This window comes from Macaca nemestrina, chromosome 5 (assembly GCF_043159975.1).
Source record: "Macaca nemestrina isolate mMacNem1 chromosome 5, mMacNem.hap1, whole genome shotgun sequence".
In the NCBI taxonomy this organism is placed as follows: domain Eukaryota; kingdom Metazoa; phylum Chordata; class Mammalia; order Primates; family Cercopithecidae; genus Macaca; species Macaca nemestrina.
Window position 1 is genome coordinate 149,986,507 of NC_092129.1, and position 22,207 is coordinate 150,008,713.

Genomic DNA, 22,207 nt, shown 5'->3' on the forward strand with positions numbered 1-22,207 from the left:
TATGAATCTTGTACCTCATTTTACTTCCTTCTTTGCTTTCACTATCCTATGGCCCAGAGCCAATTATTTTTTATCCATTTATAGTTGGCTGATAAATATGTGTCCTGTTAAACTGGCTCTCAAGAAAAACAATGCTTCTGACTTGTAGCATTGCTGATTTCTATAGTATAAATATTTCCACCGTGGTATCAAGTTACCAGTAGTTAACAACTGTCTTCAAAAATCCTGAATACTTCACAGTCTGCTCTTGCTAGCCAGTATAAGACAGCACACCACTATTTTTTTTAAAGATATTCATGTTGTCCATTAGTTTCACTCCTTGGCTTCACTTATTTTTCTTAACCATATTTTCTCTTTGACCCAATGTTGTTTTCGTCTTTTAAAAATTGTTTAAAATTATGTCTGTAAGCTGCTACAAACTTTTTATTGGAATGAAGAGCATTAGAACAGTTATTTGGCCAATGCAGAAAAATGAAGTCTTCAATTTTTTTTTTTTTTGAGATGGAGTTTCGCTCTTGTTGCCCAGGCTGGAGTGCAATGGCGCGATCTTGGCTCACTGCAACCTCTGCCTCCCAGATTCAAGTGATTCTCCCTGCCTCAGCCTCCCGAGTAACTGGGATTACAGACACCATGCCCAGCTAATTTTTGTAGTTTTAGTAGAGAAGGGGTTTCACCATGTTGGCCAGGCTGGTCACGAACTCCTGACCTCAGGTGAACCACCCGCCTTGGCCTCCCAAAGTGCTGGAATCACAGGCGTGAGCCACCACGCCCGGCCGAAGTCTTCTAATATTAAAAGATTTAATCTTCATTAGGTTCTCAAAGTCTTTGCTGTGCCCTTAGGGCATGTCACATGCATGTGCAGCTCAGGGGGAACCTGGTACACCTGAGGGTTCAGACTCAGAATTAGGGAATTTCCTCCTGCACTCTCAGTTTGGAGATTCCCCTACACATCCCCGCCCGCAGGGGCCCTTTTTCTTGGTTCCTCTGGCCAGAAAGCTGGTATTTCTCTTATTGACTCAGGGCTTGTGCTACCACGTAGTGCAGCTCTGCACCTGAGGCCTGATGTCAGGGCAGAACTGGGAGAAAAAAGGGGAAAACACTGAAAACCCACTCCCCAGGAGGGGCCCCCCTCCAAGTTTTGACCCTCTTCACAATCCACCTGCTTTTGTTTACTTTTTGGAGTCCTTGAGTACTTGCTTTTTGTATGCTGCCCAGAATTTCTACCTGTGATCAGTGATAAAAATGGGCTATTAAACTAGTGTTTTAAAATCTCAAATAAGTTAAATATCATGGCTAGAAACAACTCCAGGCATTTGTAATTTTAGATTTTTTCTTTGCACTCCAGGGGGATGTGACTGTTTTGGAGTATTTTGAATTTGTATGTTTAGCCTGAGATCCTACTAGTATTTCTGTTGAATATGCCTGTTGACTGCCCACTTGTTAGCAAAATGGCATTGAATGTTGGAACTGCAAACTACCTTAGAAATCATTCAGCACCATCTTTTGACAGAAAAGGACATAAGAGTTCACTCCTGTCACTCAGGGAGTGCAGGGCAAAGATAGAAGCAGAATTCAATTTGTTTTAATACAGTTACTCAGTCATCTGGTAACAGTTTCATAAGTGCCAACCAATGTATGGGGCTATTTGTTGCAGATTTCAAGATGATATATGGGGATTGAGGGAATGGGAAGTTTTAGGGAGTGGTAGAGGAAGGGCATATAATAAAACTAAATCCCAGGTCCCAGCCTCAGAACTTATTTTGTGACCTTGGTCAAGTGATTTAGTCTTTCTAAACCTCTATGTGTCCTATAGAAGGAATAATACCTATATAGGGTTGGGTGTTTTTGTTTGTTTTTCTTTTTTTCTTTTCCTTTTTTTTTTTTTGTTTTTTGTTTTTTGACATAGGATCTTTCTCTGTCACCCAGGCTAGAGTGCAGTGGCGCAATCACAACTCACTCTAGCCTCAAACTCCCAGGCCTAAGCGATCTTCCCACTCAGCCTCCCAAGCAGCTGGGACTACAGGCGTGCACCACCACATCCGACTAATTTTTAATATTTTTTGTAGAGACGGGGTTCTCACTATGTTGCCCAGGCTGGTCACGAACTCCTGGGCTCAAGCAATCCTCCTGTCTTGACCTCCCAAAGTGGAGGGATTACAGGGGGTTTTCCGGTTTGAATTTTAAGAGATAAAATTTATAAAACATTTAGCCAATGCCATAAATGTAGCTTCTTTTGGTTATTGTCACTATTCTTTGAAATTCACAAGTGCCCCAAAATATTTGAGCATTTTTCATGTATTGCTCTTTAATGTGAATGAATGCATTATGAAAGGAATTCTTTTACATGTGAGTTTGCTGATAGACTTAGCTAATTCTCATATGTGCAGGTGTCTTGCCTATCTGTCAGTCTTAGCCTCAAAGGAAAGATTCCCACCACTTCACTTGCATCCTCATCCCTTGGGCACAAGAATAAGAATTTTTATTGTTTGTAGTACTTCAAAATCATTCAGTACGTGATGACCTGTCATGTATAGGGCTCTTTATACTTCTAGTTTAGTCCCTTTTGTTTTCTCTAGGAAAGATGTTTTAGACCTGCGACAAAAGAAGAAAGAGTGTATGCTGACATCTAGGAGGGAAGAAGCGCCCTCCCCTAAGCTCCATCTCCCTGAGCACTCATTTCCCAACAACCGTACCAGGTTTTTGTCCTAGAGAGTTTATTACAAAATAAGAAAGAGAAGTCTGGGGAAGGTTCACTCATCATAGAATTTTGGCAGCTCATTGCCCAAGATGACTCGATGGTCCACACCAGCAGCTGTAATAGTGACCAGGTAGACGACACCCCCGCTTGAGCCGTCCCGGCTCATGGCCAGAGCAATAGCTGCAGAGGGTTTCAAGTTGGAGAGAGGGAGAAAGAGAATGGCTTAGCTTCAAAAATATTTTTATTCCCCCTCCATCCATATGCCTACTACTGCTTTCACCTCAAAACTCATCTTTCAGAAAGACATATTTAGTGGTGTGCTGCTAAGTCAGTGTTTTTAAAAGAAGGCTTCCATATGTGGCATCTGCTGATGTCCATGATGTAAATGCTCCCGCTATGATCAACTGCAAGTTACAAATAGCTTAACGAGCAGCTCACAAATCCTTGACTATTTAACAATCATCTCTCATGAGTGGTCCCAAGCCAGCCTCAGCACACCTCAGTACACCACTGGTTCTTTTTTTTTTTTTTCAGACAGGGTCTCACTCTATCACCTAGGCTGGAGTGCAGTGGTGCAATCACCGCTCACCACAGCCTTGATCTCCCCAGCTCAGATGATCTTTCCTCCTCAGCCTCCTGAGTAGCTGGGACTACAAGTGTGCACCACTATGCCCAGCTCTTTTTTTTTTTTGTATTTTTTTTTAATTGTTTTTTTGTAGAGACAGGGTTTCACCATCTTGCCTAGGCTGGCCTCAAACTCCTGGGCTCAAGTAATCCTCCTGCCTCAGCCTCCCAAAGTATTGGCATTACAGGTGTGAGCCATTGTGCTTAGCACACCACTGGTTCTTACAGTGACTGTGTATCCTCATTTGATTTACTCAGAACAGCCCTGGTTTATCCGTATTGCCCAAGAGCCCCATTGAGCTTTGCATTTGTCCTGCCCCTTTTCACTTTTAAAAGTGTACTAGTTTGGGCATTAACTTAAATGGTCACCCCTGTATTTATCTTCCTGTTCCTCATAATCTACTTCCTTCCCATGTTTAAAAGCCCTCCCCAGGTACCCTTCCACTTGGCTGGTTACCATCTGTGGTGAAGCGCCTGCACTCCTCTGGAGACATGCCTGACTTATATGCTGCATCCACATAACCATAGATATAGGTGCTGCCGGAGCCACCAATGGCAAAAGGTTGTCGAGTCAGCATTCCTCCCAGGGTTCCATATACCTAGGAGAGGGATCCTCAGGTTAAAGAATCATCAAGCCCTTCCTTCCCAGTGAGACATTAAGTGGTCTGTGCACCCTGCAATGAAGCCCTGGTATCTCATGTCCCAAATGTACTATACTTTCATAGGTAGTGTCCTTGGAACTCATTGCTAGAATGACATAGGACTTCCATCTCCCCCTACAGGAGAGTGGGGAAGCCCAGAGGAGAGAGCGCTTTGGGAGAAACTCACCTGACCCCCTTCACGTTGGTCCCAGCCAGCTACCATGAGATGTGCAGACAAGTCCTCTCGATATTTGTAGGTGATATTTCTCACCACATTTGCAGCAGCCAGAACAAGTGGAGGTTCCTCCAGTTCTATCCTGAAGGAAATATTAGGAATAAAGGTTGATAGAATTTTAAGTCTCACTCTCCTATACTGTTACCATCATCCCTGCTAAACGAACCCTGAAAACTATAGCTGCAATAGCCCAAACTGCAGCCTCCCTCCCACATGTACAGGGGAACCAGAGTCCCACACCACCAACTGGTAAGAACGCTTCAATTGCTCACTTTCTTTCGCTGAGCCCCACCCACATAACTTTCTTTTGGCTGCAAGGGCCCTGCCCTTATGGGGAAAAGCAGATAAGGTTACTTCCATCCCAAAGACCTCGATTTCTCATACGGTAACTGCCTGATATTAGGGTGGGTCACGATATCACCTTCTTCCTGATTATTTATGTTAGGATAGTGATTTACAGCTTTTAAACTGTGTTTGCATATATAACGTGGTTCTCCAAATAACCGTCTCATAAGGTACTATATTGTCTCCACTTTACAGATGCAGAAACTGGCAGATTCAAGTGCCAGCAGGAGCCAAAACAAGAATCTTTCATTTCCTAGTGTCCAGCTCCTGGAACAGCACACTGTACAGGGATTCATGCAAGTTGGGGGAGCTCTAGTGGGTGGGGAGTCAGAACTCCAGAGCTTCATACCCATGGAGCTCCAGCTGGTAGGCAGCCATGTCGGCCACGGCTTGGGCATCGGCAGCTGAACCGGAGAGTGCACAGTAGATGCGCTGGTGCAGGGGGGACAGCTTGTCAAACACTCGGTTCACCACCGCCTCGCTGTTAGGAGGGAGTCAACAGTCACCAAGTTAAAACTCAGGAATTTTTTCTTTTTTTTTTTTTTTTTGAGACAGAGTCTCACTCTATCACCCAGGCTGGAGTGCAGTGGTGCAATATTGGGCTCACTGCAACCTTTGCCTCCCGGGTTCAAGTGATTCTCCTGCCTCAGCCTCCCGAGTAGCTGGGATTACAGGCATCAATCACCAAGCCCGGCTAATTTTTGTATTTTCATTACAGACAGGGTCTCAACATGTTGGCCAGGCTGATCTTGAACTCCTGACCTCAAATATCTGCCCACCTCGGCATCCCAAAGTGCTGAGATTACAGATGTGAGCCACTGCACCCAACCAGAACTCAGGAATTTTTGAAGGTGATCATTCAATGTCTCTCAAATTTATTTGACAAGAGAATAGCATGAAGTTTAATGCTTGGATTAAAGCAGGAGGCAAATAATCATCTCAGATATTATTAATCACTGCAGATGTTAATCAAAATTAGGTTTATTTTTCAGGCTTAGATTTTATAACAAAGCAAAAAATGCTAAGGTAAGAAAAATATGCCTCATCAATTTTTCTTTGCTATTAACAATCTATGCTATTAACATAGAACATAACTATGTTCTATGGAACATAATGTAAGTAATATTGACCTAACCCTATATACTCATTTTGCATGTGAGGAAATTGGTTAGGAGGGGGGAAAGAGACAACATAGTTCAATATATGGTAAATGAGAAACCAGGTATCTGCTTGACAGAATCATCTTTTTGATCTCTAAATACAGATGGAAAGAAGCTCCTCAAAAATCTGTCTCCTGTCCCCCACTCAGACCCTATTCCTTTACACTCATCCCTGTACACTACTGGGACAGGTCACATACGCATTCAGACCCCAGATCCTCCTCCACAAATTCAGAGACCCAAGCGCCCACCAAATAGCTTATCATAGTGGCTTTTTGGGAAGGTCAACTCCATTCCTCCAAAGCTCCGATTTGCCAGTCTTTTCATGAATGGGTAAGAAAAATGTGTATTTGAGGCCATTAGCTTCTTTCCAAATGCATACATCTTCACTTTTACTTACCCTGCAGACACTCGGGAATCAGAACCCACCACAACGCCCCCGTCAAACTCCACTGCCATGATGGTGGTCTGCAGAGACACAGAATATGGAATATCAGGGCAGGAAGAGCCTTGATGCCCTCATGTTAGAGAAGAAAAAATATTCCCAGAGAGGCGAAGTTGACTGGCTCAAAGATCACACAGTAACAGGCCAGAGCTGACTGTCAGTACAGGCTTTTTTCCCTTCATCTTTCCACTTTATCTATTGCTTCATCTGGCTGCAGGGGAATGCCACAGCGCAGCTGTGATACAACACAGAAAGAACTGTGGCCCTGAGTTCCAACTTGCCTAGTGGAATCCTCTCCACTGTAAAGAGAGAGGTGGAGATGAGGTTCCTACAGGTAGAAGTGAAGCAGCTCCACAAGTGAAAATTATCTCCATGGGAAAGGCTCCTAGTATGTGCAGATGTGGTTTAGACCCAACACAGAGCATTTGACTATGATTCTGGGAAACAAGGTCAGCCTTTTCTTTTCTTTTCTTTTGTTCACAATCCTCCACTCTCAACCCCCATTTCATCAGAAGTGAGCTCTTTCAATTTATTGAACAGTGGAAAAAATCGAGGAGGGCAGTGGTTAGCATGGCCAGCGGCAAGGCAGGAGAGAAGCAGCAAGGAACACGTAGATGGTTTAAAATAAAAGTTTCAGTTATGGAATTTCTGATCAAGAGGTAAATAAATATCTCAGCAGCCAGGGGGGTAAATTTGTACCAAGAGAGGATTTGACTGAGAAGTTTAAGTTGACTTTTCCAGGTCAAGAAAAGAATCAAGAAAAAGTGAGGGGAGATAGAGCTACATTTTTCCTGCTGCTGAGTTGGAAGGAGTCTTAAAGATCCTCGGTTCAAATGAGGAAACCAAGTCACAGAAAATGCAAACGACTTATGCAGAGTCACACAGAATTAATAGTAGACCTGGGACTAAAATTCAGGTCTAACTCTTATCCCTTGTTTCCACTTCTACTTCCTACTTGCCACTGCTCATTTGGCAGTGAGGGGAGATTTCCCAGAGTATAAGTGGTTTCACTGTGCCTTTCTTACCAGGCTGTAAATTACTCTGGCCCCAAAGGACGCTTCTCTGAGTGTGCTTTCCGACGGACCGACTTATCATGAACAGAGGGTCAAAGAACAGGGTTAACTTCAAGTTAGAGGCTATTCCTCTGTAACAAAGCTGCCCCCAAGCCACGAGTGGTGGCAGTAGTCCAGAGCAGAAGCCAGCCAGCCAGTCTTGGGACTGCCATCTGCCCCAGGCGCCCATCCTAAGCAAAGTCCCCCCAGTGGGCACATGGGAGTGGGCAGGGAAGACACAGGGAAGGGAGCAAGGCAGCATCTGGGCCAAGGAGGAGCCTTTCTGGGTCAAGCTAGGGAAGGGCATCACTGGTTAACGCAGAACCCCCATTATCAGTGCTTGGGCTAAGAGTTACCCAGTGGCAAGTTTATCAAAAGTCTGTGTGATGAATTGGTCCTTCTCAATAAGTGCCTATATTTCCTTCTCCCAAGTGCTGTTCTACTTCACCCAGGGAACCATTTCTTCATCTCTTTGCACCATCCCCAACCCCCTTTCTTGATTTAACCAGCCCCCACTGTCTGGGACCAGAGTGAAAGCGAAAGCGCTTTAGAGTAGCTTCCCCTTGACGCTTCCAGCTAGGAGTCAAAGCACCCCCTTTTCCACCAGCCTCGCGTGCCTGGTCCCTTCACGGACACGCTAGGCGACCCCCCCCCGCCCCCCAAGAAAAGAAATACCCTATGCTGACTGCGGGTTGCAAGTGCTGGCTGCTAGAGGCTACCTCCCTACGTTCCCGTCGGTCTCTGCATTCACTTCTCCGCGCTTCCAGGGTCCCCTGGCCGGTACACCTCCTCCACCCCTGTGCCAACCCTCAAGCCCAGACCCATTACCCCGGTGTGGACTTCTCCTGCCCGGGGTAAGTCCCCGGTTGGTGCTCCTGCCCGCAGCATCCCTGCCAGGCGCCGCTCTCCTCGCCGCCTGGGGCACTGGTTTCGGACCTGGGACAGCGCGCAGCGCGCAGCCAACAGCCCCGCCCCTTCGCGGCGCCGCCAGGAGGCGCCTGGGTGCTGCTGTGCGCCTTTGCGCGCTGCGCGGCGGCTTTGCGCGCGGCGCTAACCTGTATAGGGCAGATCTGCCCGGAGACAAGTGACGAGACAGCCTCGCCCTGAGGCTGGGGTGGGAAAACTGGTGCTAGTGGGAAGGCAGGAGGCAGGGAGAGGCGGGAGGGGTGTGCGTGACGGAGAAAATTGGGCACCAGGGCTGCTCCCAAGATTCTCAGATCTGATTTCCACGCTTGCTCCCAAAATAGTCTGGGCAGGCCACTTTTGGAAGTAGGCGTATCTAGTGAGCAGGCGGCCGCTTTCGATTTCGCTTTCCCCTAAATGGCTGCGCTTCTCGCCAGCGCAGGATCAGACTGTTCCTGGGACTTTCCGAGAGCTCCGCCCTCTCTCCCTCCCCCAGCCGCCAGTAGGGGCGGACTCCGCGGTACCCAGAGCCTCAGGCCCCGCCGGAGCACGGAGAGTCCCAGGGCCGGCCGGGACCTGAACGGCGTCGGGGTGCCAATGGCTAGCTCTAGGTGCCCCGCTCCCCGCGGGTGCCGCTGCCTTCCTGGAGCTTCTCTCGCATGGCTGGGGACAGTACTGCTACTTCTCACCGACTGGGTGCTGCTCCGGACCGCGCTACCCCGCATATTCTCTCTGCTGGTGCCCACCGCGCTGCCGCTGCTCCAGGTCTGGGCGGTGGGCCTGAGCCGCTGGGCCGTGCTCTGGCTGGGGGCCTGCGGGGTCCTCAGGGCAACAGTTGGCTCCAAGAGCGAAAACGCAGGTGCCCAGGGCTGGCTGGCTGCTTTGGAGCCATTAGCTGCGGCACTGGGCTTGGCCCTGCCGGGACTTGCCTTGTTCCGAGAGTTGATCTCGTGGGGAGCTCCAGGGGCCGCGGATAGCACCAGGCTACTGCACTGGGGAAGTCACCCTAGCGCCTTCGTCGTCAGTTATGCAGCAGCACTGCCCGCAGCAGCCCTGTGGCACAAACTCGGGAGCCTCTGGGTGACCGGCGGTCAGGGCGTCTCTGGAGACCCTGTGCGTCGGCTTCTAGGCTGCCTGGGCTCGGAGATGAGCCGCCTCTCGCTGTTCCTGGTCCTGGTGATCCTCTCCTCTCTTGGTGAGGGGAACGCAGGGCAAGAGGGGAGGACATAAGGGGACCGGGACAGGAATCAAAAGTAATTGTCAGTGAGGTAGAGTAGCGTGGGTTCTGGGAAATGTGGAGCAGGGGAAGGAATCCTAGCATGGGTCTTGGAACACCACTTCAGTGTAGAAGAAACGGCATTGGACTGGCAGGGCCAGAAGTTCGAGGCTTGATTGATGGCCGGGTCTTGATTCTCTGGGCCACGCCGGAGGCGGGGAAATCCTTTGCTCTGGGGCCGAAGGGCGGGGCATCCTCATCTCTAACAGGAGGCTTTTCTACTTCATGATCTCCAGCCTTCCTAATAAAATCCTGAAAGTTCTGGTAGAGCAACCACAGGGTAGTGAGTTCCAGGGCAGCCTATTTCGGTTCGGGATTGAGACGTCAGTGTTTCCTTTCTGCTGATGCCCTCCAGAATAATGGTGAGGGGGAGGAGGCGTGGTGGGACCAGTCTGACTGGAACTGACCTACTTAGACTTAATATTTGTTTGTGACCTGTCTTCTCTTTCTTCAGGGGAGATGGCCATTCCATTCTTTACGGGCCGTATCACTGACTGGATTCTACAAGATGGCTCAGCCGATACCTTCACTCGAAACTTAACTCTCATGTCCATTCTCACCATAGCCAGGTCTGGGGGCTGAAAATGGGGCACCCTGCAAATGAGGGAGTTGGAAATTGGGGCTGCTGTCCAAAATGCACTTATATGGGGATACCTGGACCTTCAGTCTGTTCCCTGAACACACGCTGACCCCCTTTTTTTCCGGGTTCTTTCTAGTGCAGTGCTGGAGTTCATGGGTGACGGGATCTATAACACCACCATGGGCCACGTGCACAGCCACTTGCAGGGAGAGGTGTTTGGTGCTGTCCTGCGCCAGGAGACAGAGTTTTTCCAACAGAACCAAACAGGTTTCTCCTGAAACTCTTTCATTATACCCCATGTACTGTTTATATCCTCATACATCTGCCTTGATCTCCCCCATCCCCGCTCTCTCTCTCTCGCTCTCACACACACACACACATTGTTCTTTCTCATTCTTGATATACCCTCTCTCTCTGTCTCTCTCTCTCTCTCTCTCACACACACACACATATGCACACACACATTGTTCTTTCTCATTCTTGATATACCCTCTCTCTCTGTCTCTCTCTCTGTCTCTCTCACACACACACACACACACATACGCACACACACATTGTTCTTTCTCATTCTTGATATACCCTCTCTCTCTGTCTCTCTCTCTCTCTCTCTCTCTCTCTCTCACACACACACACACAAGTTGTACTTTCTCATTCTTGATATACCTCAGGAGCAAAATATTGTCCTCCTTACCTTAAGAAAAACCTAGAGTTTTCATCTAGCATTTTCTCATAAATCTATTCCTATATATCCTTAGATAGAAACCATAGAATTTCAAACCTGGAAATTTTGAGCTCATAGAGACCAACTGCCTCATCTGACAGAGAAGGAAACTGACGCCAAGACCCTAAATGCGAAACTGCACAGTTACATATGGCTAGAGACACACTTGGGGTTAGAACCCTGGTCTCTTGAGTGCTCCAGAGACTTCAGCATGCTTTCTAGCAGCACTAGAAACTGCACAGTGACATATAGCTAGAGACACACCTGGGGTTAGAACCGTAGTCCCAGTGAGTGCTCCACAGACTTTGGCATGCTTTCTAGCAGCACCCTCCTCCTCCATCTCTGTTATGTGACCAGTTTAAGCTCTTCCTGCCTGTGTGTATAGCATGGGGCATACAGGTTCTTTAGGGAACAGAAAGCTTTCAGGAAAATGGAAATTCACATGTGCATCAATGACTTTATAATTAAAATGCAGGTCTTGGGTCAGGCCTTTCCTCTTTAACACTTATCCTCCCTGCACTGAGATTTGCAGACCTCTGCAGAACCCTAACATTGTTTCCTGCAGCCTCCTTAGAACCCCATACTGATGCCCCGACCCTGGCACCCTGGCTCATTGTTAGTTCCTCTCATCACTTGGAACCTGTCTGATTCACCTCACTCTTTTCTCCCCAACCCTGCAGGTAACATCACGTCTCGGGTAACAGAGGACACTTCCGCCCTGAGTGATGCTCTGAGTGAGAATCTGAGCTTATTTCTGTGGTACCTGGTTCGAGGCCTATGTCTCTTGGGGATCATGCTCTGGGGGTCAGTGTCCCTCACCATGGTCACCCTGGTCACCCTGCCTCTGCTTTTCCTTCTGCCCAAGAAGGTGGGAAAATGGTATCAGGTATGTTCATGGAGTTGGCCCGCACTACACAGACCCTCATCTCCCAGACTTGGCACACTCAGTTCCTCTCACATTGCTTTCAGTCCAACTTTCCTGGCGCCCTTACTGATTCTCCGTCTTCGTGGAACGCCCTGTCCCTCTGGTCCATGTTCCCAGGTTGCTCAACATTAATCTTCATACTCTCTGGGTCTTGTTTTCTAGCTTCTGCCCACAATCTGTCGTTAAGAATTTGATCCCCAACCCATTCTGAGTCATTTTCCTCTTCCTTGTATTTCTTTAGTATCTAAGGGACATAGCTGTGTCTCTTTCTCTTTTCTCCCTTTCCTCTGCCTCTTCTCACCTTTAATTTCCAAATAGGTAACTCAGGTGTTAGTGTCCCTGATGGTTTGCCAACCTGTGTGACATCTCTTGTCCATGTCTCCACAGTTGTTGGCAGTGCAGGTGCGGGAATCTCTGGCAAAGTCCAGCCAGGTGGCCATTGAGGCTCTGTCGGCCATGCCTACAGTTCGAAGCTTTGCCAACGAGGAGGGTGAAGTCCAGAAGTTTAGGGAAAAGCTGCAAGAAATAAAGACACTCAACCAGAAGGAGGCTGTGGCCTATGCAGTCAACTCCTGGACCACTAGTGTGAGCACCTGAAGATGAATACCCATTCCCTTGTCCTTAAGATGCCGTAACTCCATTCCCATTCCTATGACCCTGCTCCCACTCCTCCTTTACTGGGAAATGGTTGGAAATACCAGGTTTCACCATGTTAGCCAGGATGGTCTCAATCTCCTGATCCACCCGCTTCGGCCTCCAAAAGTATTGGGATCACTGGCGTGAGCCACCGTGCCCGGCTGACTGTTTCCTCATTTTTCAAAAATGGAGTGATATAACCTTCTTTATAGGGCTCTTGATGTACTAGCTGACATCATATGAATGAAAGCCTCTTGCAAAGAGTAAAATGGTCCCCAGACAAGGTGATGGTGGTGATGGTGGTGATGGTGGTGAAGATAACCATGACTTCCATGATGTGTATTGAGTCAGACTCCCTGGGGTCTCTGGGTCATTCTCCTGTCTACCTATTGAGCCTACCGATGTCACTTGGGAGAAGGGGACTTGATATTTCCTTTATGTGAATGACTGTGGTTCTTTGTGTCCCCTCCAGATTTCTCTACCTCAGTCCCTTTTTTTCTGTGGTCTCTATAGATTTCAGGCATGCTGCTGAAGGTGGGAATCCTCTACATCGGTGGGCAGCTGGTGACCAGCGGGGCTGTAAGCAGTGGGAACCTTGTCACATTTGTTCTCTACCAGATGCAGTTCACCGTGGCTGTGGAGGTGAGGTCCTTCCACCTTCACTCCCCAGTGTGATTCCTTCCTCTGGCCCAGCACCATCTGTGTGATTTCTTTCCGTTCTTTACCCTTCTCACTTCACATAATGCTGGCAAGCAGACTAGGTCTCCCACCTCACTTTCACTATTCTTACCTCCCTCTAGGTACTGCTCTCCGTCTACCCCAGAGTACAGAAGGCTGTGGGCTCCTCAGAGAAGATATTTGAGTACCTGGACCGCACCCCGCGCTGCCCACCCAGTGGTCTGTTGACTCCCTTACACTTGGAGGGCCTTGTCCAGTTCCAAGATGTCTCCTTTGCCTACCCAAACCGTCCAGATGTCTTAGTGCTGCAGGTACAACCTACCACTCCCTGTATTCCACAACGATAATTCCGCCATCCTACACCTTCTTCCTGCCTTCAGCCTGCTTACTGCCAAGCACATATCCTTCCTAACCCTTTAAAGGTAATGGTAAGCATCGTCTGTTCCATAAATCTTCCCCAAACTCAAGAACCCAGTTTGGGCTTCCAAAGAGAATGGGAGAAGAGGTTTCGAAGCGAGTGCTCTCACATTCCAAGGAATTGCTGCAGGAAAATCTGTGTCTTCGGTCTTCCATCTTTCCTTCTCCTTTGTAATTTGGAATGTGATTTTTCCATTTCCTGGTGGTATCTGACATCAAGTGTGTGGCATAGTGGTGCTGGGTGTCTGCCCTTGTCTTTGCCACATCTTCTATCTCTACTCCTTGGGGAGGTATCACCCAGACAGAGATCTGTGCATGTGGCAGGGTAGGAGTTGCTATGTTTCCCTGTTTTTCTTCTGGGGTAAGACATCATGCTATGTAACAAGGCAATAACACCCTCTAGGTTAGAGGCCTTGGTAGCCTCTTATTGTGTGCTTCTCTGGCCTCTAGGGGCTGACATTCACCCTACGCCCTGGCGAGGTGACGGCGCTGGTGGGACCCAATGGGTCTGGGAAGAGCACAGTGGCTGCCCTGCTGCAGAATCTGTACCAGCCCACCGGGGGACAGCTGCTGTTGGATGGGAAGCCACTTCCCCAATATGAGCACCGCTACCTGCACAAGCAGGTATGCAAGAAGGTGGCATGAAGGAAGGCAGGGAGCATCAACTAAGAAGAGCGTTCTTACTGAGCACTCTGAAAGGGGAGTTAGGGAATGATAAGAGACCTTGGGTGGAGATGGTGGTGTGGTCAGGAGGGAGGTAGTATGATTTCGTGACATGTTCTCAATAAAGATTTTGAGTCTTCGATCTCCAGATAACCATACTCCCGTGTGCCTTGTTCTATGACTCTTCATCATATTTCATCTCAGGTGGCTGCAGTGGGACAAGAGCCACAGGTATTTGGAAGAAGTCTTCAAGAAAATATTGCCTATGGCCTGACCCAGAAGCCAACTATGGAGGAAATCACAGCTGCTGCAGTAAAGTCTGGGGCCCATAGTTTCATCTCTGGACTCCCTCGGGGCTATGACACAGGTACTCTCTCCACTCATCTCACCACCCAGCCATCTTTACCTTTGCTGAAACCCCAATAGTCTTGCCTTTATCCTTCAGTTCCTCCTGACTCATGGACATCAATTTGAAGTTGTAAGGTCGTGCTCCTATGGCTTCTTCATCCTGACATCCTCAGGATTCTGTTCACCCTCCCAGAATCTCCCCTATCCAGCTACAACTGTCAGATCTTGGTGTGTGTGAGTGCGTGAATGCATGAGTGTGTCTGTGTGCATGTGCGTGTGTGTATATGCACGCACACATATGACTATACAGTTCTCATCTTGGCCCTTTGCTCTGCAGAGGTAGGCGAGGCTGGAAGCCAGCTGTCCGGGGGTCAGCGACAGGCAGTGGCGTTGGCCCGAGCATTGATCCGGAAGCCATGTGTACTTATCCTGGATGATGCCACCAGTGCCCTGGATGCAAACAGCCAGTTACGGGTGAGGCAGTCATCTTCTTAATGCCTATATCCCACCCCAGCTTGCCTCTTTTATACATCTTCCATTAGTTTTACTAACATCATAATTATACAAACCAGTCCTTGCAATTCTCAGTTCCCAAATCCAGTTCCATTGGATGCCTCCCCAAGGAGTAGAGATAGAAGACAAGGCAAAGACAAGACACCTAGCACCAGTTAAAAGAGACTATCTACAAACTACAGACTGACTTTCTTTCTTTCTTTTTTTTTTTTGGACAATATCTCACTCTGTTGCCCAAGCTGGAGCGCAGTAGCACAATCTTGGCTCACTGCAGCCTCAACCTCCTGGGCTCAAGCGATTCTCCCCTCAGCCTCCAGAGTAGCTGGGACTACAGACATACGCCACCATGCCTGGTTGACTTTTTTATTTTTAGTAGAGATGGGGTTTCACCATGTTGCCCATGCATGAGTGTGTCTGTGTGCATGTGCGTGTGTGTACATGGCCTTGAATTCCTGAGCTCAGGTAGTCTGCCCACCTCAGCCTCCTAAAGGGCTGGAGTTATAGGTGTGAGCCACCGAGCCCAGTCCTATAGACTGAATTTCTAAAGCGAAACATAACGAAAAAGCCATCCTCATAATACTGTTTATTTTTAAATTTTTTTTGGTACAGACAGGATCCCACTATGTTGCCCAGGCTGGCCTTGAACTCCTGGGCTCAAGTGATCTTCCCACCTTGACCTCCCAAAGTGCTAGGATTATAGGCATGAGCCACTGGGCCCAGCCCATCCTAATCATATTAATATTAATTAAGCTAGTCTCTTTATACACACTGCCACTCATTTATTCATTAGGAATCCTTCTGAGCTAGGCATTTATCATCATTCTACAGATGACAAAATGGAGGCTAAAAGAGATTGAATAAGCTGCTCATATAGAGGTCATATAGCTTTTGAGTGGTGCAGCCTTGACCCAAATTTGGATCTGCCTGACTTGAAGGCTCACCTCTTTACTACTAAGTTATATTTTCTTAAAATCTAATATAAAAATTCCAAGTCCATGGGTAGAGAAGAGGACTATTCAATAGTCTTTATTCTTCTGTCATGTGTTTCACTCTAGGACTCTCACTTTTATCCCACTTTCGCACCCTTCATTTAAAACAGTTCTTAATGAAACAAAGGGTTTGCAGAGAAGTACTCAGAATGGGAAACTTTGGTGTCCTTAGGGTTGTTGGCAGAGTCAGCAGTGTTCCTGTGAGGTCAGTCCCAGCCCTGGAAACAAAGGTGGCTCCCTGGGCTCCCAGCTCTGACGGTCCGATGTCTTTCCTCAGGTGGAGCAGCTCCTGTATGAAAGCCCTGAGCGGTACTCTCGCTCAGTGCTTCTCATCACCCAGAACCTCAGCCTGGTGGAGCAGGCTGACCACATCCTCTTTCTGGAAGGAGGCACTATCCGGGAGGGGGGAACCCACCAGCAGCTCATGGAGAAAAAGGGGTGCTACTGGGCCATGGTACAGGCTCCTGCAGATGCTCCAGAATGAAAGCCTTCTCAGACCTGCACACTCCATCTCCCTCCCTTTTCTTCTCTCTGTGGTGGAGAACCACAGCTGCAGAGTAGGCAGCTGCCTCTAGAAGGAGTTACTTGAAATTTACTTTGAGTGTGTTACCTCCCTTCCAAGCTCCTCATGATAATGCAGACTTCCTGGAGGACAAACACAGGATTTGTAATTCCTTGGTGTGACTGGGTTTAGAGCCAAGGTTGATGCTTTGGTGTGGCCAGCACTCTGAAAACTGAGAAATGTTCAGAATGTACAGAAAGATGATCAGCTATTGTCAATAGCACTGAAGGCGTATGCTGGCCCATAAACACCCTGTAGGTGCTTCATATTTATAATAAAATTGGTGTTTTGTACTGTGGTTTCTTACGTTTCCAGCACACCAAAGTGCAGCACACTTTTCAGCGCGGGGTGTCTCGTCTTTTATCATCCTCAATGTTTTACCCCCTAAGTGCATCATTTTTTCCCTTAAGCTTTTTAATTCCTATGAGGCCCCTTCCACTTCCCCCATCCCCTTACACCCACCCCCAAGAATGAGCAAGACCCCGGCTACAGGGCTCACCAAGGCACCAGCGGCCGCAGCTCAGAGCCGTGGCCTCTCCAAGGTGGCAGATGGCGCGGGCGCGGCCAGAGAAAGTGCCAGGGGTGAACGGAGGGACTGGGCGCGCCTCACAACTCACCACCTCGCCCGCTTCGGTCCTTCCTGGCTCGCCTGGCTGCGAAGCGGCACCTGGAGGGGAAACCTCAGAACAGTAGGCGGGATTGTGTAGTAAATAGCTCCCATTCAGGGAGGTCCAGGTCGTGTGACGTCGACAGTTGCTGGGTAGATGAGGCCAACACATGTTGCAAGGAGAGGCGTGGTTTAGAGGCGTGAAACTCCGCAGTGCTCGGCCAAGCAAGGAGCAACGCTAGGAAGGGCGGGCAGAAGGGGCACGCTCTTGTGGGTGACTACAGGTTAGGAGACCGTTGAACTGGGAGGGGCCCTAGGATGGATGCCGTGGAAAGATTCAGAGACTGCGCCCTCTCCCTGGCGCCCCCTTCCCCTACACGCGGCGGTTATATTCTGTTGCAGTTGCCCCAGGACCTGTTCCCAAGACTCTGCCCCCTCTCACTTCCGTCCCTCCTGGTTTTGTAAAGTGATGCTCATAGGAACCCCCACCCCGCGTGAAACGACTCCCAGCTCCTGGCTGACTTCCAGTCTTCTGGTTGAGGCTGCGCCTTTAGATGACACGACCCTACCCACCCCTGTTTCCAGCAGATGCCCAAGCCTGGAAGTACCTCTTACTGTAACATCGCCAAGGGGGCTTTTGAAGGCGCCCGTCGCTTTCTCGCTTTCTTCGGACAACCCTTGACCCATCGTTCTCCCGACCCCCATAAAGGGAGAGCAGAGAAGACGGTCCCCAATATGATAGTCTTGGTCCAGGCACTAACTGTCCTTTTCTCGGAAAAGGCAGGGGGATGTGGAAAAGATTCTGGTTCCCTCCCCTTCGATCTGTGGCTTTCGCTTTCACTTCCTCCTCCGAGAACCGACAGATCTCCGGGTGCTGGGCGGTCATGGCGCTACTGGATGTATGCGGAGCCCCCCGAGGGCAGCGGCCGGAATGGGCTCTCCGGGTCGCGGGAAGCGGGCATCGCTCGGACCCAGGACACTACAGTTTCTCTATGCGGTCTCCAGAGCTCGCCTTACCCCGGGGAATGCAGGTCGGGGCTGTAGGGGAACCCTCAGGGATGAGGGAAGGCGGGTGCTGAGGAGTGGAGGGTCGCCTGAGAGGAGGCGGCGAGAGCGGGAGCGCGGGGGACAGGGTGGGCGGCAGCCTTCAGTCCTGGAGAGCGCCAGACCCAAAGAAGAGGCCACGTGGGGATGGGGCCTGAGAGGAGGAAGTGCAAGTTAGGACAAAGAGTTACAGGTGAGGTGGGGGCTCCCAAAGGAAGACAAGAGAGCTTTCCTGCCCTTGTCCACACACAAATCGTGGGGCCTTTTTCATGGGGTTATCACATGATATAGGAGCTGTATGGTGTCTTGGGAAACCTATGAACTTTGCCTGCTGGCCTCGTCTCAGCAACTCACTTTTGCGCGACTTAGAACAAGTCACTTAGTCTAGGTCCCAAGCCCCTCTTCTGTAAAATGAGGATACTGTTACTAAACGGTGTTTTGTGAGGGTCGAATGGTTTATGCGTGGGAGAAACACTTTAAGTCACTCTCAAAGTTTTTTCATTATGGTAACAAGTGCTTGCTTTCATTTCTATTGTGCTGGAAAATGGAAAAGGTTGATACAGCATACCTCTTCTTCTCCTTCTCCCAAGTCATTTCCTTCTAGATATGGGTTATTAACTGTTTCATTTATTGATGGTTAGATAATTTGTGCATATCTCCTCACCCTCATACTCTCTAAAACCTTTTCCTGGAGCCTCTTACTACAGAATGTTTCATTGCCTTTCTCTACCTCTTTTCTCTTATCAGCCCACAGAATTCTTCCAGTCTCTGGGTGGGGAAGGAGAAAGGAACGTTCAGATTGACATGGCCCATGGCACCACCACGCTTGCCTTCAAGTTCCAGCATGGAGTGATTGTAGCAGTGGATTCTCGGGCCTCAGCTGGGTCCTACATTGGTGAGTCTATACACTCCAGCAGGCTCCAGAATCTGGGGGGCTGGGCTCCCCTTTCTACAGGAGGCCAACTCTGCAGCTAAGTGGAAGTGGATATTGATTTAGGACACATTGGGGGATCTGTGGGGTCATCCCTTCTCTCCCAAAACTCCATCTTCTTCCAGCTACCTTACGGGTGAACAAGGTGATTGAGATTAACCCTTACCTGCTTGGCACCATGTCTGGCTGTGCAGCAGACTGTCAGTACTGGGAGCGCCTGCTGGCCAAGGAATGCAGGTAAGTGAGGCCTCTCATCTTCTTTTCTTAGTCTAGTGGTTAATCCCTGGATCTCTCAGATCATTGCTCCTTACTCTTGTCCTATGCGGTCCATCTTAGTGCTAATAGCATATTTCACAAAACAGCTTTTTGGTGATAAGAACCTTCTCCCAAATCTCAGCCTGTGCTCCACACATAAGCCAGATAATATGTCAGTTATTTAGCACTGACACATCCACCCTGGTAGGATAGTATAATTTACTAGGCTGCCTTTGTATGCTTCAGATACTTTAAATTCCAAATCTTTCCCTCATCTTTAGATCCTACAAAATAATTCCTTTCCAATGCTTATCTCTTCAATCGTTTCCTGTCTCATCAAGTTGGCAAGAGCTAACCTCCCTTCCCTCACTCCACTTTGTCCTCACCCAGGCTGTACTATCTGCGAAATGGAGATCGTATTTCGGTGTCGGCAGCCTCCAAGCTGCTGTCCAACATGATGTGCCAGTACCGGGGCATGGGCCTCTCTATGGGCAGCATGATCTGTGGCTGGGATAAGAAGGTGGGTGCTCTCCATTCTCCATGTTCCCCCACCATGTCCCCCATGGATGACATATGTTTCCCATCATATGCTCCTACTCCCTCCCTGACAAGATGCATGGCATATAGAATGCTTGGTTATAGAACTGTTCCAGTATATCCATGGACTATTTATTGACCCAGATATGAATCATTTCGTGTGTTTTGTAAGCTTGTCCCCTTTTTGTTAAATAGTTGATTTCAAGTTTGTTTTTTCTTTTTTATTTCTAAAGTTCTATGACTTTACCAGAGTGATTTCCTAATTCCAGTGCTCTTGTGGTAATATTAATTCTTTTGTCCACTTTTTATGACTCACATTTGAACCTCCATATTACCAACATCTTCCTCTCCAATTTCAGCCTGAAATCTTTCATCTTACAGGGTCCTGGACTCTACTACGTGGATGAACATGGGACTCGGCTCTCAGGAAATATGTTCTCCACTGGTAGTGGGAACACTTATGCCTACGGGGTCATGGACAGTGGCTATCGGCCTAATCTTAGCCCTGAAGAGGCCTATGACCTTGGCCGCAGGGCGATTGCTCATGCTACTCACAGAGACAGCTATTCTGGAGGCGTTGTCAATAGTAAGAGACCAATGCTCCCACCATCATGTCTGGGAGGAATCAGCGGGTGGTTGGGGGGTGATTTAAGATTGAGAAACTAGCCTGGCCAAGATGAAACCCCATCTCTACTAAAAATGCAAAAATTAGCTGGACATGGTGACGGGTGCCTATAGTCCCAGCTACTTGGGAGGCTGAGGCAGGAGAATCACTTGAACCTGGGAGGTGGAACTTGGCAGTGAGCCAAGATCATGCCATTGCACTCCAGTCTGGGCCACAGAGCGAGACTCTGTCTCAAAAGAAAAAAAAAAAAGATTGAAAGACTCAAAGGAGGGAGAGTGGTAGGAAGGAAATTTTCAGAGTCAGAAGAAGGGCATTAAAGGCCCAGTCAGATGGTTTTAAGCCTGCGCATGTGTCTTGTTGCTGCCTTCAACGTAACATCAGTGACAGGAACTTGCTGAGCTGAAAGGTGACTCCGAGTTCTTTTCTCATTTGTCCACAGTGTACCACATGAAGGAAGATGGTTGGGTAAAAGTAGAAAGTACAGATGTCAGTGACCTGCTGCACCAGTACCGGGAAGCCAACCAGTAATGGTGGTGGTGGCAGCTGGGCAGGTCTCCTCCGCGAGGGCTTGGCCGACTCAGGGACCTGAGCTACGTTAAGTCCCAGAAGAAGCAGCCTAGCCTGAGCCAAAGGCAGAGTACGGGCTCAGCAGCCAGAGGAGGTGGTGACGTGCATCTTCTGCGTGTTCCCTATCTGAACAAGTGTTTCCCCCAGGGAAGCTTCTGGGTGCCCCACTAAGTAGAGTAAAGAAAAACGGTTATAAATGCCTCTTGTGGCTGAATGGGGTTGGGCCTGTGGTTGTTGGGTGGGGCAGGAAATAAAGAGACACTTTTTCTGGAGAAGAGACTCAGACCCTTATCTAAGAAATGTGGCCTTACCACATATTTCTTCCTGGGGTTTCCTTCCACACTCATCTCTCCAAGACCTCAGGAAGGTTGTTCATTGTTGTCCATGGATATTTATTTGCAATTTCACATAGGTTAGGGTCCTTTCCGTATAGGGACACCTGGGGACTCCTGTGTGCTCCATTGTTAATGGTTTGAGGAACAGGGAGTAGGGCACCTAGGATAACTGTTTTTGACTTTACAGAGTGGGATGAAAAAGCTTCCACTTCACCTTAATACGGTAATCATATAAACACCATACCATTTACCCCAAATAACACTTCGGAGATACTGGATATTGAATATAAAAACAGACATTAGGGGTCCAATTCCATGATGTGTCATGCTGAATTGCAAGATGACAGGACTATAATTCTAGAGGAAGAAGAGATCAGGGGGACTCCCCTAAGTGAGGAGTGCAGGGAAAATGTGAAAGACGCAGGTTAGAAGAAATAGACACACATCATGAGATTTCCGGAATCATGCTGGAACTACGGACCGTGTCCCTTTCCAGAGAATAAAGGAAACAAATGCTTGAAAGTAGGAGCATGAGCTCGAGCATGGAACTTTCTTCATTAGAGAGAGATACTTAAAATTCCAGAATGAATAGAATTGTAAAAACTTTAGCGAGTCCCTACTTAAAATCCCTCCTCCCCACCACCACTGTTTTAAACTTTAAGTGACTCCTTGGTAGTCACACAGATAACATTTCAAAATGGTGAGTTGGAATCCAAGTGACCCTTCCTTTGGGGATTTTGTTTGTTTGTTTTTAGTTTGGGAGGTGGTTTCAATCTGAAGAGTCCTTTCTGGAATAAACTAATCTTTCTGTTGCATAGGTAGGCTCTGGGTCAGGAAGGATATTTAGAAACCTGATTACTGTTCTAAACAGTGTTAAAATAGAACAAGAACCAAA

General features: G+C 48.3%; 3 protein-coding genes and 1 long non-coding RNA gene across 5 annotated transcripts; 2 read left to right on the top strand and 2 right to left on the bottom strand.

Moving 5' to 3' along the window:
- Positions 1-1,967: 1,967 nt before the first annotated feature.
- On the bottom strand, positions 1,968-8,181 carry LOC105474421 (proteasome 20S subunit beta 9). The gene is made up of 6 exons (XM_011729032.2): positions 8,029-8,181; positions 6,104-6,171; positions 4,893-5,024; positions 4,151-4,280; positions 3,780-3,921; positions 1,968-2,878 (listed from the first exon to the last, which is right to left on the bottom strand). The coding sequence occupies exons 1-6, from the start codon at positions 8,086-8,088 to the stop codon at positions 2,751-2,753; spliced, it is 660 nt and encodes a 219-aa protein (XP_011727334.2). The 5' UTR covers positions 8,089-8,181; the 3' UTR covers positions 1,968-2,750.
- A 150-nt stretch (positions 8,182-8,331) lies between these two features.
- On the top strand, positions 8,332-16,704 carry LOC105474422 (transporter 1, ATP binding cassette subfamily B member). The gene is made up of 11 exons (XM_011729033.3): positions 8,332-9,298; positions 9,834-9,948; positions 10,096-10,226; positions 11,361-11,566; positions 11,993-12,190; positions 12,755-12,883; positions 13,042-13,230; positions 13,787-13,960; positions 14,204-14,366; positions 14,685-14,821; positions 16,127-16,704. Exons 1-11 carry the CDS (start codon positions 8,521-8,523, stop codon positions 16,331-16,333), a joined length of 2,427 nt encoding a protein of 808 aa, XP_011727335.2. The 5' UTR covers positions 8,332-8,520; the 3' UTR covers positions 16,334-16,704.
- On the bottom strand, positions 15,049-17,751 carry LOC105474423 (uncharacterized). The gene is made up of 3 exons (XR_003016375.2): positions 17,627-17,751; positions 17,029-17,331; positions 15,049-16,494 (listed from the first exon to the last, which is right to left on the bottom strand). It is a non-coding gene; the product is annotated as an uncharacterized lncRNA (long non-coding RNA).
- Positions 17,240-21,174, top strand: LOC105474424 (proteasome 20S subunit beta 8). 2 transcript variants are annotated; one of them, XM_011729039.3, is made up of 6 exons: positions 17,240-17,622; positions 18,810-18,957; positions 19,119-19,230; positions 19,639-19,768; positions 20,167-20,371; positions 20,850-21,174. In XM_011729039.3, exons 1-6 carry the CDS (start codon positions 17,341-17,343, stop codon positions 20,936-20,938), a joined length of 966 nt encoding a protein of 321 aa, XP_011727341.1. In that variant the 5' UTR covers positions 17,240-17,340; the 3' UTR covers positions 20,939-21,174. The 2 variants fall into 2 exon arrangements, with proteins under 2 accessions (XP_011727341.1, XP_011727340.2); XM_011729038.3 differs by lacking the exon at positions 17,240-17,622 and adding an exon at positions 17,807-18,049.
- Positions 21,175-22,207: the final 1,033 nt, after the last annotated feature.

Coding starts and splice junctions, on each gene's coding strand:
- LOC105474421 (XM_011729032.2), bottom strand. CDS start 8,088: ATGCTGCGGGCAGGAGCACCAACCGGGGACTTACCCCGGGCAGGAGAA. Junction 5,025..6,103: donor GATTCCCGAGTGTCTGCAGG/GTAAGTAAAAGT, acceptor CCCTCCTAACAG/CGAGGCGGTGGTGAACCGAG. Junction 4,281..4,892: donor TACCAGCTGGAGCTCCATGG/GTATGAAGCTCT, acceptor TATTTCCTTCAG/GATAGAACTGGAGGAACCTC.
- LOC105474422 (XM_011729033.3), top strand. CDS start 8,521: ATGGCTGCGCTTCTCGCCAGCGCAGGATCAGACTGTTCCTGGGACTTT. Junction 14,367..14,684: donor CCCTCGGGGCTATGACACAG/GTACTCTCTCCA, acceptor TTTGCTCTGCAG/AGGTAGGCGAGGCTGGAAGC. Junction 14,822..16,126: donor ATGCAAACAGCCAGTTACGG/GTGAGGCAGTCA, acceptor GTCTTTCCTCAG/GTGGAGCAGCTCCTGTATGA.
- LOC105474424 (XM_011729039.3), top strand. CDS start 17,341: ATGCCGTGGAAAGATTCAGAGACTGCGCCCTCTCCCTGGCGCCCCCTT. Junction 17,623..18,809: donor GCAGATGCCCAAGCCTGGAA/GTACCTCTTACT, acceptor TTCTCTTATCAG/CCCACAGAATTCTTCCAGTC. Junction 18,958..19,118: donor CTCAGCTGGGTCCTACATTG/GTGAGTCTATAC, acceptor ATCTTCTTCCAG/CTACCTTACGGGTGAACAAG.